This window comes from Mus pahari, chromosome 14 (genome assembly GCF_900095145.1).
Source record: "Mus pahari chromosome 14, PAHARI_EIJ_v1.1, whole genome shotgun sequence".
Classification (NCBI taxonomy): domain Eukaryota; kingdom Metazoa; phylum Chordata; class Mammalia; order Rodentia; family Muridae; genus Mus; species Mus pahari.
The window spans coordinates 44518554-44534337 of NC_034603.1; the positions used below are offsets into that span (position 1 = coordinate 44518554).

General features: G+C 40.0%; 1 protein-coding gene across 1 annotated transcript in view; it reads right to left on the reverse strand.

Annotated features, from left to right (window-relative positions):
- The window catches only part of Cpd (carboxypeptidase D), a 65736-nt gene that overhangs the window by 4767 nt on the left and 45185 nt on the right, over positions 1-15784 (reverse strand). Inside the window, exons 12-20 of the mRNA XM_021212166.2 lie at positions 13879-14202; positions 11940-12135; positions 9234-9369; positions 8389-8520; positions 7553-7648; positions 7385-7449; positions 2971-3102; positions 1677-1862; positions 1029-1128 (exon numbers count right to left, since the gene is read on the reverse strand). Coding sequence (XP_021067825.1) covers positions 1029-1128; positions 1677-1862; positions 2971-3102; positions 7385-7449; positions 7553-7648; positions 8389-8520; positions 9234-9369; positions 11940-12135; positions 13879-14202 — 1367 coding nt within the window. The remainder of the gene's footprint in view (positions 1-1028; positions 1129-1676; positions 1863-2970; positions 3103-7384; positions 7450-7552; positions 7649-8388; positions 8521-9233; positions 9370-11939; positions 12136-13878; positions 14203-15784) is intronic.

The following is a 15784-nucleotide window of genomic DNA, read 5'->3' on the forward strand; positions in this document are numbered from 1 at the left end:
CCACCCACCCATCCATCCATCCATCCACCCACCCATCTATCCTGGGTCTCTGTATACTGTGTCTCAGGCTAGCTGAGACTAGTATAGTCCTGACTGGTCTCTAACTTGCAGTGTTCCTTCTGCTTTAAGCTCTTTTTTATTTTAAAATTGTATACAAGATTAGCAAAATAATAGCCTTAGCCAAAAAAAATTGTCATGAAATAAAATCTGAGTACACAACAGCTAACTTAAACCATGGCTGCATCCTGTGGCTTTAACCACCAAGTACTTTATATTTTGCCAGGTTCAAAGAGAATGGAAAGCATCCCACAGGGGCTCTGTGACCACACAATGCTTCTAAGGTGCCATTTTCACCTGAGACCCCCACACCTGCAATAGAGCTTGGGTTTTTGCTTTAAGTCCAAGTTACACTGAGAAATGAATGGAAGATCATTGTGTCAAACAGATGCAGTACACTGGAATATGGCTTTTTCCACATATTTCCCCCTTAACCTTTAAGTAACTCAAACAATGGCACAAATTAACCTTGGCAGGGAAACATTTCCTCTTTTCTGGACCTTGAAAAACCAAAGAGTAAATTCTAGCAACCCTTATGATCTTGATATAAGGCAACACTTGCTTGTTCAACACTATTCAGTAAGACCCACTGTGCCAACTATAGCTCTAGGATCTGGGGATGCAGATCCACTCTCTGTTTCCTGGAGCCTTTGTTTTAGTGGTGGACGGTAAATGTAGACAATGCACTGGGCAGACACATATGAGATCTGTGATAACTAAGATGATGCAAAAATGTAGGGTTGAGATAATAACAGGTCTCTCAGTAGAGATGGATTTGAGGATGGTCCTGAAAAAGTTAGGGGCAAGTCAGGAGAACATATAGGACAACAGCAGCTCGGGAAAATCAGGCTATGTAAGTATATTTTAGGGGAAAAGCAACTAACTGGAGGTGTTTGTGGGGGCTAACCACTCTCAAATTTTAATAGCAGAACTGGTTTTAACATCAAGTAATAAAAACTGAAAATCTTTACCTGCCACAGTTACCACAAGTTCCCTTGGCAAACCAAATATCCGGTTATCTGTATCAAAGACTATAACCACAGAACTGGCTGCATCATGATGCACAAAGACCTAAAAGGATAAAGTTTAAGAATCATAAAAAGTCACTTATGGGGCTAGTGAGATGCTCTGCAGAGAAGAGCACGAGCTTCTCTTCCCAAGGACCAGGTTTGGTTACAGGCACACACACAGTGGCTCACAGCTATCCATAACTCTAGTTCAAGGGGATTCAGGAATCTATACCCTCTTCTGGCCTCTGCTGGCATTGCATGTGAATAATACACAGACCATACAAGCAAAGATCCACACACATCAAGTGTTAAAATTAAATTTGCAAAAGCCACTTATAGGATACTGAAGCCCTGCTTCACTAAGTGCTTTTTGCTTATAAAGCAAAGCCAAGTGACATCTACACTATACAAATGCTATGCAAGTTAGTCTTCTGTTGCTGAGGAATATTTTTTTTTTTTTGGCAACAACAACAACAACAACAAAAAAATAGATTCAGTAATCAAGAGGTGGGCATACTTTTTACTTCTTGCTTCCTGACAAGAGTTTCAAAATAAGACACAAGTGTTACTAACAGTAAGCACTTACCAAATCCACCTTGAGTCTCTTACCTGTGCGTGCTGCTGTTGGTATCCGTCAGCAATGGCGTTGATGTTATGGACTCCAGGAGCTAGGAGCACATGGAAATAACCCCCCTCCTCTGTGTATACTTTTATTCCTTCATTGAGCACAATGACTGCTTTAGAGATTGGCTTACCAGTCTTGTCTTTAACTAACCCGTGAACTCCTTTGTGGACCTGAAAGAAAAAACAAATAAACAAACAAATAAGACAACATAATTTTCACCATGTCAGCAGATATTTTATAGGCAATAGCTTGAGGCTTGATCAAAATCAACCAAACACATGTAGGTGCACATATACACACCCTACACAAAACAACAAAATCTTGTAGTTACAAGTAGGGCACATCCTATAATCCTAGCTATGTAGGAGGCAGATGTGGGAAATGGTGTTCAAGGCCACTCTCATTAAATTAACAAACCCTGGTTTTTGTTTTTTTAAAAAAAGGGCCTTGGTGTATTATAGCTGAGTCTGTCAGCTGGCTAACCCTCTGTCTCCAGAGACTCTGACTAATCAGCCAGTGCTTCCAAGACAGCGCCAGAGATAAGCCACTCTGATACAATGAAAGCCTAAAGTGTTAGCTAGTCTTCAAACGCCTTGAATGCTTTCCTTCCATGGCAACACTGACTGACTGTGTGCTCTTGAGCTTGAAGAACAAGAAGTTCCCAATTCCATCAGAGTCATGGTCTATGAGCGCATGGCATCTGTGGCATCAACAAAAAGATGAACAAACCTCAGGCTAGGGGATAGCTCAGAGAAGAGCAAGTTTTTCACCCCAGTGGGAGGACTGGAGCTCAGATCCCTATAACCCATGTCAAAGGCTAGGTGAGCAAGCCAGCCCACCTGTAATCCAGTGCTCAGAAGGCAGAGGCAGGGAACCCTGGGCAAGCTGGCCAGCCAGATTAGTGAGGTCGGGGTACCTTGAGACATGTGTCTTAGTATGTATAGTAGAAAGTGACCTCAACCTTTGACATGTACACATGTGATAGCCCATGTGTGAACAGCATACACATATAATCTCTCTCTCTCTCTCTCTCTCTCTCTCTCTCTCTCTCTCTCTCTCACACACACACACACACACACACACACACACACACTCACACATACACATATACACACATATACACAAAAGAATAAAATTCTTCTTTCTATATACATTTAAAAATAATGTTTTAATAAAGGTTTTCATTGAATACACTCCTATGATGAAGCCCAGCATGCATGAGGCTCTGGGTTTGATCCTCAGTATCAGAGGGAAGCAAACAACTCAAAACCAGCTCACCTCCACCAGCATGCTAAGGAGAGACTTCTTGTTCTCTGCCCATAGGGCAGGGAGCTGAGCTGCACTTGGGAAGTAGCAGCAGCTTGTGTATACCGTGATTTCTGGGCAATGGCCATAGGTGACACTATAATCCTGGAATATAAAGTCCAGAGTCAAATTAGTACAATTAACTTTGTAAACAAATGAACTAAAAAGAAAATGTATGATAGCATTTGTGATAAGTCTTACAACAAATATAAATAAATCAGTATGTGCAATAAGGGTCCCTTGAGGACAGTGACTGTCATGTCCACTCTGATGTAGCAGTGCCTCCCATGGTGCCTGTAGGACAGACAGTGTACTGGGGTTTGCTGAACAAATGAGTCCGCGTGGAGAGCCAGCTTGCCTTTCAACTCTCTAATTCCCACTGTTGATCCCTCAGCCCTGGAGGCAGAGGACAAGCACTTGTCCTGATCTTCCAGTCTGAGCCTGCTGGGACAATGGCCACTGCTATAGTGGAGCACTTGGTCAAGTGCAGGAACCAGGTATGCAGACACATTCCAAATTCTACTTACCGCCTTCCCCACAACTCTCCCATTTACCTAACGATATTAACTCTCTCACATTGTCAACAAACTTTTTTTGTTAAACCTTTTTTTCTTATTTTTGAGATTATAATGTAATTACATTATTTTTTCCCTTCTCTTTTCTCCCTCCAAACCCTTCCATGTACCCCTCTTTGCTCTCTTTCAAATCCATGGCTTCTTTTTACATTGATTGCTGTTGCCTATATTATGTATATACATATAGATTTCTAAATATAACCTGCTCAGTCTATATAATGTAACTAATATGTATGTTTCAAGGGGTGGCTATAATCGGTGTGCTGTTCCTTGGGGAATACTATTTCTCCAGCTCTAAGCATTTCTAAGTTGCCTGCAGATCTTTGTATAGGGTTGAGGCCTTGTGTTTTTCTCCTACCCACTTTGGCATGTCTATTCTACTGGTCCTTGCTCGGCTCATTTCTAGGCAGTTATGCTGGTGAGATTTTTATGGTTTAGCTTCTGCATTACGTCCTAGTAATCTCACAATCTCACGGCAAACTCCTTGATCTTTTCTGACTCTTACAATCCTGTTCTCTCTTCTGCAATGTTCTCTGAGACTGTAAGTGCTAGAGTTGTTTTCTAGATTTATTTCTTGGGACTGGACTATGCAACTCTGTTTTTATTGGTTGTAGTTTTCTGTAATGGTGTCTGTCTGTTGATGAAGGGTGAGGACTACATTTATCTGTGATATAAGGATAAATAATTAGAATGTAGTTAGTGTTTATGCTGGTTTAGTAAAGTGGGTGGTTGTAGATTCTCTAAGATCTGTGACCTCACTAGCCCTAAATAGTTAATTAAGTTTCTAACATTACTCGTAGTTTCCTTCTTGTTGAACCTGTCTTAAGTCCAATTGGAAAGCTGTTGGTTACCACTAAGGTATTTATGCCACTACTGCATCCTTAGGGTTATTGTGCCAGAAACTCCATTTTGATTTGATTCATTATTATCCATAATTTCCAAATGCTGTCAATGCACTTCAGTATCAAAACTAAAGCTTTAATGCTTGATTCATATCCTATTGTCACTTGTCTAGATTATTTCAAACCAGTTTCTTTGCAGTGTCTCCTTTCAAAGTATCCTAGCTCACTATTATCAACTTATTTCCCCTTAGCACAACTCAGATCATGTTCTTGCTCAAAGACTATATTCTTGCTCAAAACCTTTAGTGACTTTCCACTCCTTATTAAAAAATACTAATTCAAAGACCCAAATTCTTCCTTCTTGTCTCTATTTGGTAAAGGCTACCCAGTAAACTGCTTGCTGGTCCCTGCATATGTCACTTTCTCTTTCTGAGCATCCTGTATCACTATCTCTGCATCACAGACACTATCCTTCACATAAAGGGAAGGCTGTGGCTCTGTGGCTCTGACTTGTTCTAACATTTTCTGTCTTTAAATTTTCACGATATCTGGATAGATGCTCTCTTCTAGATCAAATCAATTAATTCTGAAACAGCTACTTGTTTGATAGGCATTGGAAAATATTTTATCATTAATACAGAAAGATGCTCCCACATAGTAAATTCCTTAAAATTTTTTTTAGATTTATTTTATGTATATGTGTGTTTTGCCTGCATGTACCTATGTGCACCACATGTGTGAAGTGCCCACAAAGGTCAGGAGGCATCTGACTCCCTGGCACTGAAACAGAAGTACCTGAGAGCCAGCATGTTCCCAGCATGTTGGTGCTGGACACTGACCCTGAAACCTCTGGGAGAGTAGCCAGTGTTCCTAACTGCTGAACTAGCTCTGTAGGCCCCCACATAGTAAACTCTTTAAAAGTAATGAAATGAATGGAAATGAAGTCAATTTCTTGTTACTCACAAGAACAAATGATCATTTAATCAGTCACTGTGTAATTGTAAGTGCACTTACTAAATGGGGTCAGAAAGAAGAGCTATAGATTCAACACAATCCCTAAGTATATCCAAACAGCCTTTTATGCAGAATATGAAAGGTCAGCTTCAAGTCCAGCTGGAATTGCAGAGACTCTCAAAAAAACCCTTAAGAAGAACAGTGTCAAAAGACTTATAAGTCGCGGTTATAGCAAAAACAATACAACAGCAAAAGACCAGCTGTAAACCTGTGAGATGAAATCTGGACATAAACTTATACTTCTGTGTTCAATTGCTTTCTGAAAGGACGTCAAGAACATCCAATGAGGAAAAACTCACATTTTTGACAAAAAAAACCATCTAGATCCCTGCCCTCCCATGAAACTAAGCTCCTGTCTCACACCGTATACAAAACAAACTTAAACAATATCAAGAGCTAAAGCCATAAAACTCTGACAAGAAGAACAGAATCTTAATATACCAACAAACCATAAGGAAGAGACCTGAATTCCATCACCGGCCCCACATGGTGGAAGGGGAGAACTGACGCCCACAGGCTGATCTAAGTGGCACATGCTCACTTCCACCTCCAAATACATGTGATTCTTTAAAGTTAAAACAGCAGCCTATAGGATGGTAGTTGAAACTATTTGTAAGTCATGCACATAAAAAGGATTTAATATGTGGGCTATATAGAAAACTAACAATCCAATTAGTTAAAAAAAAATTAATTTCATTCTACTTTATGTGTGTGGATCCTGTTTTGCCTGCATGCATGTGCATGTATGTGCAGTATCTAATGAGGCCAGTAGAGGGCACTGGAACCCCTACAATTGGAGTTACAAAGGGTTGGTTATTAGCCATCGTGTGAATACCAGGAATTGAACCTTTGGAAGAGTGACCAGTGCTCTTAACCATCTCTCCAGCATCCCAATTAAAAATTTAAAATTAACATTGTGTGTGTATCCAGGTCATGGTACATACGTGAGGGCAAAAGACAACCTGTAGGAGTTGGTTCTTTCTTTCCACTATGTGTGTTATGGGGACTAAACTCAAGTCATAAAGCTTGGCGGAAAGCACCTGTACCCTCTGAGGCAGCCTGCTGGCCCAAACCTGATTGTAAAGTGGACAGAAGATCTGGATAGATAACTTCTTCAAAGAAGCCATACAAATGACCAGCAAGTGCATACAAAGTCAGTCAAATATCATTAGACATCAGAAAAATGAAAACGAAAACCACAGCGAGATGATGTTACATCTGATAGGATACGCACATTAGAATCACAGGCATTTCTGAGGCTACAGAGAAGATGGAGTCCTCGAGTGCAGCTGATAGGTGTAAGATGGTAGAGATGCTATAGAAAAGCTTGGTGGTTCTTCAGAACATTAAAAATGGAAATAAAATAACATTCAGTAATGCCGCTTCTAGGTCTCTACCTAGACAAAGTGAAAACTCAGGCCTAACGATACTATATACCCGTATCTATCAACATATAAGTTGATAAACAAAAGATGCTATATATAATGGAATAACATTTTGTTCTAAAGGTATGTGATATGTGCTATAAAATGGATAAACTTCAAAAAATTATGTTAATATAAGAAGTTAGATACAAAAGGATTAACGGGTAAGTTTACTTAGGAGATATTTAGAATGGGCAAATTCCTAGAGACAGAAGCAGCAGTTACCAGGAGCTGTGGGGAGAGAGAACAGGGAGTCACTCACTGCTTAACTGGTACAGGTGCAGTCTGAAGTAATGAAAAAAATTAGAAGTAGGCTTGTAGTGGTTGTATAAGACTACAAGTATAGTTAGTGCTACTAAGTTATGCAATTAAGAATGCTTAAAATAGAAGATTATTGCCAGGTTAATTTAAGGCCTAAACATGTCGAGGAAATCACAAGGCAGATGCCAGATGCCAGTCACTTTTCTATCTTAGCTTTCTGCTCAATGACCAGCATTCTTCCGCCCATCTAACCATGCTCTCCAAAGCATACCTTCATGCTGCCCAGGTGACTGTGCCACTCCGCTCCCCGCATCACTCCTCCAGGTATGTTCTCATCTATAAAAACCATTGTGAGATGTAGGGTCAACAAGACCAAAGACTCTCCTTTCCCCAAAACAATCAACCAAAACAAGTAACCCAGGCTAAGGGAAGTACCTACCTGAATTATTTGGGCAACTGGGCTGACCCATGTGCATCGATGGATGGTTATTTGCATAAAGAGATGCCAAATGCTTTAAAGTTTCTTTGTTTTCCACTACCAAGAAGAAAAAATGAAAGTTAGTGGAAAAATTGAAAAGATTTTTTTTCTCAAGTTTAGTATTGTGGATTCAAGTCTTCTCCTCTCCTTCTAGCAAGTTCTGCACCCACTGAAGTTTACTGAGGAGTTACCATAAATAACAACATTGATTTATTTAGTGTAAGACAATCTTACTTAGGAGCAAACATCTTATTTACATTAAAAAATACTAATAGTAAATTTATACAATAGGACTCTATACTAAGATACAATCTTCTTTTGGTCTTATTGTACCTCAATTATGGACAACTGGGGCCTAATAACAATATTCCTTGTAAGCTACATTGAAACAACTCAAACTGTCTGGATTTTCCATGACCTCAGGGAGATTCAACAAGCAAGTGTTGAGCTTACCACAAGGCACAGCCCACTAGGCAGGGTGTCAAGCGTGGGAGGGAGTGGTTAGACTGTTACTATGAGCACTGTCACTGTGCCAGACTCGCCTTTGTATTCTCAAAATCTACAAACAGTACATTTTATGACCAGATGCTGCCACTCACTATAGCTTGGCCTCCATCGGGTCTTCCCTCTCCAACCTGCCTGAATTCTTTAAGTACAATATGGATAAGGCTGATTATTTGAACATAAAGCAAAGCAAATGCTCATTACTGAAAAACGTTTAGGAGGAGCATTACTTAGTGACTTGGAATGTCCTACCAGGATTAACTACCACATGTGAGAACCGATCCTCAGCATACCTGTCTGTACTGGCTTATCATATGGATATGTAACCAGCACAGAACCACCATCTAAGGCAATGGAAAGGCTGAAGTCCTGCTTTTGAATCAAGTTTTCGATGATGGCTTTGGTCTCAGGCTGAGAAGCATTACCTAAAAACAGAAAAGTGAAAGATAAATATCAAGTTTTAAATTTTTGTGAAGGTATAAAAAAAAATACTCTATTTGAATTCCATCACAATGCTGGCTTACAAAACTTGTAGGTAGCTAGGCAGTGGTGGTGCATGCTTTTAGTCCCAGCCCTCGGGAGGCAGAGGCAAGTAGATTTCTTGAGTTCAAGACTGATCTACAGAGTGAGTTCCAGGATAGCCAGGGCCACACAGAGAAATCCTATCTAGAACAACAACTAAAAATGTGTGGGCAATTGTCTCACTACATGCTGCCTCAAGCAAGAACAACATTCTCTGAGAGAGGTTATTCCAAGCTGTGCACAGTTTGAGATAATGTGTGCACATTAGTACATTACATATGACAGCATGCATATATGCCATGTGTGCACATATTCAGAAGGGTAGAGAAACAGAGGGCCTTTGCTACCTTCTATAGGCACTGGGACACCCCAATAATCTCCACTAAGTTTCTTTTAAAAACCACACATACACACACACAAAACTTCAATTACTTTTGCAAAGTGAAAGAAAAAAATGTTTAAAATGTTTTCTGAATATCTGTATTGATTTACACTTCACACTCATAGCCTACATAAGTAAGCATCCCATTCGTCACCCACAAAGTGGGGCTGACCAATCTCCTAGCACGGAAAGACTCTTTTCAAAAGCACTAAGTGGCCTACAGTTTAGACCCACTTGTAAAGTCTGTGTCCAGGTCTCTGCCGTGGGCATTCGTGTGCCCAGTCTCTGAGGTGCAGTCTCTCTCTTGAGCGCGCTCTCGACCATCTGGGTTCAGAGAGGGGACAATGACAATTCTAGTCCTGTCAACCAACTAAAGTGAAAAAGAAATCAAGGCTTCATTAGGTCTCTGTGGAACTGACAGCCCTGCCCCCAAACACAAAGTCTTTATTGTTCATTTTAAATAGTTATTTTAAAGGGCAAAACACTAAAAGAAACTGAAGTATAGAATACAATTTTTATTTGCTTCAAACAAATTTAAAAAAAAATGAGACAATACTGTATAACTAATATTCTTTGTAGCCTCTTAGTGACAAAGAATGGTGGTCACAGAAGCATTTGACATAAAATCCAATTTCCTGGCTGCTTTTCTGTGTAAATTTTTATTGGAACATAACCAAGCCCATTCATTTATGTTTAATTACTTTAGTGCATTATAATGGTAAGATTGAGCAGCTATGGAATGTCTGCTGCTGCAAAGCCAAATTATATACTATCTGACCCTTATAGAATATGTTTGCCTTAGTAATAATAGTGGGATCATTTTCTGGGTAACAAGAGGGAATATAAAATCTGAAAATAGCAATGCCTGTTCAGACAAGGAGAGTTGACAACAGTGTGTCCACAGACATTAATGCCAACACATAAGACATGAAATAATTTGTGAAGTGCTTCATATTTCTGATAGTGTAACAATTTTCACTGTCATTTTGAATGGACTTAGACTCAGAAATAGCCCTGGACATGTCTGTGGGGTGTTTTTAGAGATGTTTAACTGTGGACCTACGTTCAATGTCAATGGCACCATCCCATGGACAGGGGTATCAGACAAAATAAAAATGGGGAAAGGAGGAAGCAAGCAGAAGACGGCTCCATCTCTGTGCTTCCCGACTTTGGACCCAATGTGACTGGCCACCTCCTACTCTGGACCACTAATAGGCCTTCACCATAATGATGGGCTCTCATCCCCTCAAAGCAAGAGGCACTAAACTTTTTCTTTCTGAAAACATGTGAGACCTTTAACTCACTGGCTCTTAAATTTGCCTCTGGGAGATTCCTCTAAGGTAACTCCCACTTCACCTCAGACCTACTCAGCAGCATCTCAGCATCCCATCACCTCCTTTCTCTTCTGTCAGGTTTCACCATGTCCCAGGCTGACTTCAGAAGCTCTGAGATTCCTGCTAAAGTATTTTACCTATGATCTGGTCTGTTACTACTGTAAGACCAGTAGGTACAAGTCTGGCTAAACATGAGAACAAACTGGTTTAACTCAGTGGTAGAGCATGTGTCTAACATGTACAAGCCCTGAGTTTGATCTGTAGTGTGAGACTGTACACACCTATAACCTCACAGTTTCAGAGGTGAAGGTGGGAGTGTTATGAGTTTGAAGCCAACTTGGGCTATATAGCAAGTTCAAGGTCAACCTTGGCTGCATAGTGACTTTGTCTCAAACAAATAAACAGCCCAAAGCTGTAGCAGTTTATTTCTTGTGGGGAGGAAAGCCTAAGGAGTGACAAAAGAAATCCTAATGCCTCCTGGGGATGAAGTCCAGGCACTGGGGTTTTTAAAGGTTCTAAGATATTTCTAATACAGCCAGGGATTTCACTATCTTAGATACAGTCGCATTTTAAAAGAAAACAAACAAAAAAGTGTCTGGGTGAGAATTTTGCCACCTGTAAGAAGTTGTCAATGGAGTCAACTTTGCTGAAGATAATAATTTTTGATCGAGTCTGATCTCACCTAGGCACATAGTTACCTTTTGATCCTCATCGGGACACCACTTCTTCCCCAGCTCCTTTGGGGGATGGTGATGCACTATTAGCAACACTGAGTGGGCTTTAGCACCAGATACACTTGCTGTTTGTTTTTAATTACAAGAAAAAAAACAAATGTAGACTATATATTGGTTTAGATTTGTTTCACTAATTACTGGGTTTCATATGTTTAGTAAACTAACCAATACCTCTACTCAGTCCTTGCAAGGATGAGGACTGAGCAACAATGTATACACAGTACTGAGCAACAGTGCATGGCACAGTCAGTGTATACTCAGTGTATACTCAACAAGTATTCCTGCTTCCCACCTTTCCTAAGTTCAATATAAGCAGTGTTAATGGATGTATGTTCTTGCCTTCCTTTCCTTACACAACACAGAACAAGGCTTCTTAATCATATACAACTAAGCCCCTAGGACAGACCACTTTTCTACAGCCACAGATGGCTAAATAGTGCTGTATCAGTTTGTAGGCAATTGCTTGCTGCCAAGATCCCCAGTGATTATATATTACCTAAAACGGTAAAAAGAATTATGTCTTTCACTGTATTTTTCAGTAAAATGACTTGTCTATAAGAAATTGAGAATGGCAGATCCTCAAGTTAGAAAGCACAGAACTGTGGATGAGGATAAAAGGAGCCGCAGCTTACAGGAGTACTGGATTGAATATACACTTTGAGTATTTTTTTGTTCTTTGCCTCTCAACATACACAAAGAAATATACTAGAGAGACACCATGAACAGTGAGTATATACAAAGACGGTCTTTTTCTTTCTTATAGTACCATAATGTACTGAAAGTGTTTCTGTGTAAGTTTTAAATGGTGCCCTGATATCAATGATCCCAGAGCCTTTGACTTTGGAGTATGGCAAAACAAACTATTCTCTTACTTGGGTAACAACTGGGTTCTTTTTGTAATTCAGGCAAAGAAATTCTGCCAGAGCCAAAAGCAGTTCAGTTCCAACTGGAGCATTTCCATGGATACCAGCAACAAAACGAATCTTTGGTTCTTCAGGTTCTGATATGTTGGGTTTATTGGAGATTTCGAGGGACCAAATGTGACGATACTCAACACTCTGTCCCAAACTTTCAGAAACAAGAAACAAAAGTCAGCAAGTAACTCAGTGTTATGTTAAATTCAACTTACAGACTTTAAAACATAAATGGAGATAAAGCCAGGCAGTGGTGGCATACGCCTTTAATCCCAGCATTTGGGAGGCAGAGGCAGGTGGGTTTCTGAGTTCAAGGCCAGCCTGGTCTATAGAGTGAGTTCCAGAACAGCCAGGGATATATAGAGAAACCCTGTCTCAACGGCCCCCCCCCCCCCAAAAAAAAAGAAAGAAAGAAAGAAAAAAAAGAAAGAAAGAAAAGAAAAAAAGAAATGTAGATGAAGAAAACAAAGCACAAAAGCCTTTAAAGTCTTTAAGGACTGAGACGCAGCGTCTGAAAACCTTAGGAGGCATATCTTTCCTTGAGTGTCGCCAGATTCAGAGCCAGGACTGCTCAGCAGCCTGCAGACTTGGTGCTCTTGCCTCACAACACTGCCCTGCTCTATCTTCTACACCAAATTGCTTCAATTCTTATTATGGAAATACTTAAATATGTAGGAGCCTCTCTTTTTAAAATCTAAATTAATCTGTATGAATAACAGTTTATACCTTACAATAAATGCAGCAACAGCTTGACAGTAAAAGTTAAGTCAATAAAAATAAAATAAATTATCAAATTTCTACTTTCACAAGGGTTTCCAGTTCAAGGCTAGCTTTTTTTTTTTTTTTTTTTTAACTATGACCAAGATTTACCAGACCTAGACAGGAATGATGTTATTAGCATTAAATTGAAAAACATTAACAGGATAAAACTGATTGCTTTGTAGGAATGCCAGTAGAACTTGGTGCCTATTAATATACCACTTAAAAAGACCGGGTCTATCATTGGCAGATATGTTGTACTTTAAGGAATTAATTAAATTTTCATAAGCACATCTTGAACTAGAATGGCTAAAATATTTAATAAGCTTTTTAAAAAAAGTTATCTAGCAGGATACTGTCCAATACAGGCTTTATTTAAATAGGGAGGCCACTTTAAGTAGGGAGGCCACAAGCTGTTTGCAGTTGTATGGCTATGGCGGATGACTTAAAGCCCAAACAAGGCAGAAATAGTAGAAACCTAGTTGAAGAGAGGAAGTTAGCTGGCTCTTCCAAATTAAATATTGCTCTGTATCTATAAACACTGTAAATCAGAATTTAAAAAGCTAAAGTTTCTGACAAAATTTTAGAATCAATGAAGTGAACCCAGTAAAACAGTAAAAGACTAAACGATGCTCAGTAGGTGTGCAGAAGACAGCTTATACACACACTCGTGGTATACACTCAGTAGGTGTGCAGAAGACAGCTTATACACATACTTGTGGCATACACTCAGTTGGTGTGCAGCTTATACACTCCTGGCATAAACATCCTTGATAGGTGAACTCAGCCTTCCAAAATGTGTCCACTGCCCTCAGCAAAACAGAATAAGCTAAACAACGTTTAGTGAGAATACAAATCTGCAGCAGAAACTTGGCATACATGTGACAATCAGTCAAAGGAAGTGATAGGAAGAGAACTTTGACTCTAGGAAGGGTCCATCCATGCATCATTAACCTAACAAGAAGTTTCCGGCAATGCACAAGACTCACTGTTAGAAAAATGTCCTTGTGAAATAAGTCTCCATCTCTCGCACATCATCTCCCCCAATACTCCTCTCAGTAAGCATAAGAACCATTCTAATAGGGCAAAGCACGCATGAACCCGCTTAAACAAAGGAAGAAAACCAGGGCGATCTTACGTGGTAAGGTTTGTAATGTGTGGGTAGTTCATTACAAGTCCTCTCAGGAACTCGGATAAGTCTTTGTATGAGTGGTATCGATACAGAGCCAGGTCTGAGGACGAGCTTAACATGAAGCCTTCCAAGCCATTCTCAGCCGAAAGGTGTTTGATTAATGCTTCAAACTCCTTAGAAGTTGGGTCGCTGGTGTCATCAGTGCTGGCGCTGTGTCCCCTGCCTTTCTTTGACTCATTGCTTGCATCTGCTGAAGATCGAACAAGTGTGAAGTTGACCTGAACAGCACCTTCACTCCTGACGGTCACGTTCTTGGTGACAGGGTTATACCTATAACAAAGCAGACAGGTCAGATACACACTTTCTCAGTATTCCAGCACTGGGAAATAGAGGTCTGCGGAGAATGAATAAACTCAAAAAATAAACTTATGTAGTTTCTAAAAAAAAAAAAAATCAAGTTTTCAACTTGGAGTCAATTTATTATTTAAAAAAAACAAAGAAAAAACATAGGTAAATATATAATATGAATGAGTTTCTAAGATTCAAATTAGGATTTCATGCTGGGTATGGTGGAACACAACTTTAATCCCAGCAGAGGCAGACAGCTCTCTGTGTTTGAGACTAGCCTGGTTGTCATAGTGAGTTCCAGCTGGGACTATGTAGAGAGTCCCAGTTTCAAAACAAACAAACAAACAAACAGTATTTCAGGGGCTGGAGAGATGTTCAGTGGTTAAGAACACTCACTGGCTGCTCTTCCAGAGGACCTGGGTTCAAATCCCAAGACCTACATGGTGGCTCACAACTATTAATAACTCCAGATCTATGGATCAAACATCCTCTTTTGGCCACTGTGGGTAAAATATTCATGTACTTAAAATAATAAAAAGTAAAATATGATTTCAAATGCAAGCTTGAGCTTATTGCAGATACCCAGAGGTTCCTGGGGTGCGACTCCACCTGCCAGTGTCTGTGGAACCTGATGGGAGAGCCTGAGGTGGGACATTCTCTACCAAAAACATGATTTTTGCCTGCTTCTCAGACACCCAGATAGATCCAGTTTCTTTAATTAGTCTGCCAAAGTAAAAGAAAACAATTACCTTGTAACTCACCAGTGTGGGCTTCGGAGCCTATTTAAGAACCACCAGCTATTTAAAGCTCTCTGTTCTTGGTGAAAACAAAGGTACTAACAACTCTAAGTGTCTCCTACTCAGCTTTCCTCCAATGAATGCTCAAACTAACTTCACAAATACTCTGGCTATAAAGGAGAGGAGAGTATCTGTGGTAGGGCCTACTCTTGCTAAATCATGAACAAAGAAGACCAGCTGAGTGTGGTGATGTGCCTGTAACCTTAGCACTCCAGAGGGAGAGGCAGGAAGATCAGAAATTCGAGGCAAACCTGGATGTCACCAGCTCCTGCCTTAAAACAGCAACAAAACCAACAACAAAAGAGAAGTTTCAGTTTAAAAAGGTGTTTTCAATTCTATACCAGCTGTAAAGGACTATAAAGACAACCAGATTGTTTTAGTTTTCTAAAGAGAGAGAGAGAGAGAGAGAGAGAGAGAGAGAGAGAGAGAGAGAGAGAGAGAGAGAGAGAAAGCCATAGGTTCATTTTCTTCTTTTTAATAAATAAATCTAGTTCAGCATGCACTTGAAAGGACCAAGGGTTTTGGGGTCAGCCTGGGCTACATAAGACCCTGTCTCACAGACAGACAGACAGACAGACAGACAGACAGAGGAAAATGGCCTTACTCAGAGCCTGTAAGCAGCAGAAATTTTCATGAAAGCAATGATGTAAATATATCACATAAAAGAGAGTGCACACGAGAGCTTGGCAAAGCTATAAAATATAGACCGGTGTTCTCTGTGGGACAGCAGCATGATCTTACTCAGCGGGACACGAGTATTTATCTTT